The following is a 3517-nucleotide window of genomic DNA, read 5'->3' as shown; positions in this document are numbered from 1 at the left end:
CAATGCACAGATCTGTATATTGAGGAAACTAAACAACCACTAACAAACGCATGGCTCAACACTGAAGGGCCAAATCCTCAGGTCAGATCCCAGCAGTTTACCTACATCTGAAGGATAAAGGTGCACATTTTAGACAGAGAGGATGGTCGGTTTGAAAGAGGTGTGAAGATATTCATTTACACCCGGGTTGAGAAGCCGTCGCTTAACAGTGGAGGGGGTCTGCGACACCACTTGTCCCCCACTTACAATGCTGTCCTTTCATCCCTTCCCAGGAAACTTAACAAACGTTCACTTTTGGCCTCAGGTGAGGATGCCAACGATGGTCATTCAGACTTGGCCTCAGGTGACTCTAATGACCATAACGACTGTTATTACAAATGCCAGGAGCTCTAAGAACCAGCAGTATCGATCATCTTGGCAAACGACCCCACAGAGGTTAAACAGCTGAGTTTCCCTACCTTCTAGTATCTTCAACTAAGTCCAGTTGCCCTTGATTTTAACCTTAGACTGCTTATGATAACATTGTTCTCATCAAGTTTATTGCAGAGATCCAGGAATCTAGAAGTGTCACATGGACAGTTTAACTCACATAGGGCCTCATTTAATTGCACCCCTTAATCTCCCCACTTTTCATTAAGATGTCTGATGAGTACATGTGTAAGTGAAGTGAAAAACGTACCTGCCACAACAGTCAGATGTAAGGTGGAGTTATGACGTCCTCTTCTGTTCTGGGCTTCACAGTAATAATTCCCACTGTGTTCAGCTCTGAAGTCAGTGATGGTGAAGTTCTGTCCTGATGCTTTTGGTGAGTCTTCATTCTCCTTGTACCAGGTGTGTTTAGCTGCTGGGTTAGCATCACTGCTGCAGGTCAGAGTCACTGAACTGCCCTCCACTATCTCAGCAGAGGGACTCACTGACACAGAGGGAAGCTTTGGAGCATCTGTATTACATGAATATAGATTATCATAAGTTGATGCATATTTGGCAGGATGTGGAAAGTTGATCGTGGTCTAAATGTACTGAAGCTGCTCCGTGAATTACAGCAGAAAACTTGAAGCAGGTAAAATCTTTCCGTTGTCGAGTTAAAAGATACTCCAGAGATTTAGTTTTGCACTTCCACAAAGTTGGGGGATTCACGAGAAACAGATTTAAATAATTTATCAAACTGAAGCAGTAGAGGATGAAATATCCTGACCTGTAGTCCATAATATGGGTCAAACTCCCAAAAACACTGAATGTCCACTTTTTTCAAAGAAAGCCCAGTTTGTACTGCAGCCTTCTTATTGAAAATTCTTGTTGAAAAGTCTAAAGCCCAAGCTGAAAAAAACAAAGTATGTGACATATACTTCTCAAAAACATTAAGGGAACACTTAAATCAAACATCAGATCTTGAAGTTCTAAATATTTACTGTACACATGTATAATTCATTGAGAACAAAATTATTTAACGGTCAGTGGAAACCAAAATCCAGTGCTCCTCCTGGTCCTCCTCGCACAAAGAAGCAGTTCTGGCCCTGCTACCGGGTTGATGTCCCTTCTACGGTGTCCAGCTCTCCTCGTGCAATTATCGGTCTCCTTGTATCTCCTCCATTCTTTTAAACCTGTGCTGGGAGACGCAGCAAACCTTCTTGCTGTGGCACATATGGACGTGCCACCCTGGAGGAGCTGGACTACCTGTGCAACTTGAATGGGCTGCAGGTATTGCGTCATGCAACCAGTGGTGACGAGGACGCTAACAAAATGCAAAACTAAAGAACAATCAGTCAGGAAGGGTAAGGAGAGAACAACTGTCTGTGGCCACCACGTGCAAAACCATTCATTTTTTGGGGGGTTGTCTTGCTGTTGCCGCTCCAAAAACAGGTGATTCACAATTACTTATTCTTCCTAACTGGACAGATTGATATCCCAGAAGTTCACTTGACATGATGTTATACTGTGATGATATTTTTAGAGTGTATTTAATCTCTCAATAGCATTAAACCTGTGTTTCACTCACATTTCACATTAATGATGTATTTAGTTGTCTTCCTCCCCAGCTGGTTCTCAGCTGCACAGTAATACTCTCCAGAGTCAGAGGTCTGGATGGAGCTGAAGACAAGCTGTGGTTCTTTACTGAGATCTTCATGGTCTGGATTTTTAGTCCTCTTGTACCAGATATAGTTAGCTGCTGGCTTAGCATCACAGCTACAAGTCAGATTTACTGAACTGCCCTCCACAAAATCACCAGAGGGACTCGCTGACACGGAGGGAAACTTTGGAGCATCTGCAGGAGATATTAACATACATTAACTTTAAAATGTTTTTGTAAAACAGTCTTTTGTTGTTGATAGTTCAATCCTAAAGAGAATCATTTATTCAGGAAGAAATTAAAGAAAGAAAAACAGATTACATTTCCATTTTTTTTTAGATGTTTGATTATTGCTGCTGTCCAGAGTTGCTGTGGTCACAAAAATTCTGAAGACTTTGTGTTTCTTCTGGTGTTTCCTGAACCAATTACACACCTTTATAGTAAAAGATGATTTCCTTTTTTTCTTTTATATTTACTAACTATTTGCTAATAATTATTTTGTGGGGAAAGTATCCCTCATTCAAATTGTTGTGGAACTAGTGCTTAAAAATTAAAACAAAAAGCTTGAGTGAACTAAACTGCACAAACACACACACAATTACTGTCACCCATTAAAGACACATATATTCATGATACAGCATTAGTTACACTACTCCACCAGATGGTGTCATGTCAGTGGAAGACTGGATGTAAACTCACACACTGAAGGAGAGCGGGACTTCTCATATCCTCGTACAGCACAGGAAAAGCTGCCTGCAGGATCAAAGGGGCCTGAATATGTAGATGTTTCTTCCTGAATTTTCTGTCCGTTCTTGTACCAGATGTAGGAAGGATGGCCAGGTAGACGACAGCTGCTGTGACACTTCAGCTCTGCCCAGGGAGAATACTTTGATCTGCTCACCTGCACCTGCAGATCTGAATACATGAATAACAGAAATCTTCATTTCTAACTGTCAACACATACAAGCACACAGATGCAAGTAACCTTCATAAGATGTTGAACACTTGAAACTAAATTGATAAATATTCAGATGAAAATGTTACCTGTGACAAAACTTCATTTAGTAACTGGACCTTTGAGCCTAGATTTTCTTCATGAAACATTTACAGCACTGATTGCTTGATATTGATCCTTTGGAACAAAAAACTATTTAAATGAAAATGTTACCTGTGACAGACAGAGTGACTCCAGGTGAACCAGTATATTTCCCACCTGGTTGGTTTGTTATGAACCTGAACTTGTACTCAGCTGAGTCGCTCTCTCTCAGGTCTGTGATTCTCAGAGTGCAGCGTTTGTTCTGACAAATATACTCCACACGACCTGAATATTCTGGGTCCGTTTTCAGATCCACATAAACGTTATTACTCTCTTTCGTAAACCAGAATGTTTCCTGAACTTTGGTATCATGATTATTTAAGCTGGATGGATATGTGTAGGTACATTTTATG

General features: G+C 40.9%; 1 protein-coding gene across 1 annotated transcript in view; it reads right to left on the bottom strand.

Moving 5' to 3' along the window:
• The window catches only part of LOC123966820 (B-cell receptor CD22-like), a gene marked incomplete at its 3' end in the record, with an annotated part of 3169 nt that extends 176 nt beyond the window's left edge, over window positions 1–2993 (bottom strand). Inside the window, exons 1-3 of the mRNA XM_046042933.1 lie at window positions 2768–2993; window positions 1997–2263; window positions 794–940 (exon numbers count right to left, since the gene is read on the bottom strand). Coding sequence (XP_045898889.1) covers window positions 794–940; window positions 1997–2263; window positions 2768–2993 — 640 coding nt within the window. The remainder of the gene's footprint in view (window positions 1–793; window positions 941–1996; window positions 2264–2767) is intronic.
• Between the last annotated feature and the right edge of the window lie 524 nt (window positions 2994–3517).

This window comes from Micropterus dolomieu, unplaced genomic scaffold (assembly GCF_021292245.1).
Source record: "Micropterus dolomieu isolate WLL.071019.BEF.003 ecotype Adirondacks unplaced genomic scaffold, ASM2129224v1 contig_14324, whole genome shotgun sequence".
Classification (NCBI taxonomy): Eukaryota; Metazoa; Chordata; class Actinopteri; order Centrarchiformes; family Centrarchidae; genus Micropterus; species Micropterus dolomieu.
Note: the sequence above shows the minus strand (reverse complement) of the source record. Positions and strands in the feature narration are given on the sequence as shown.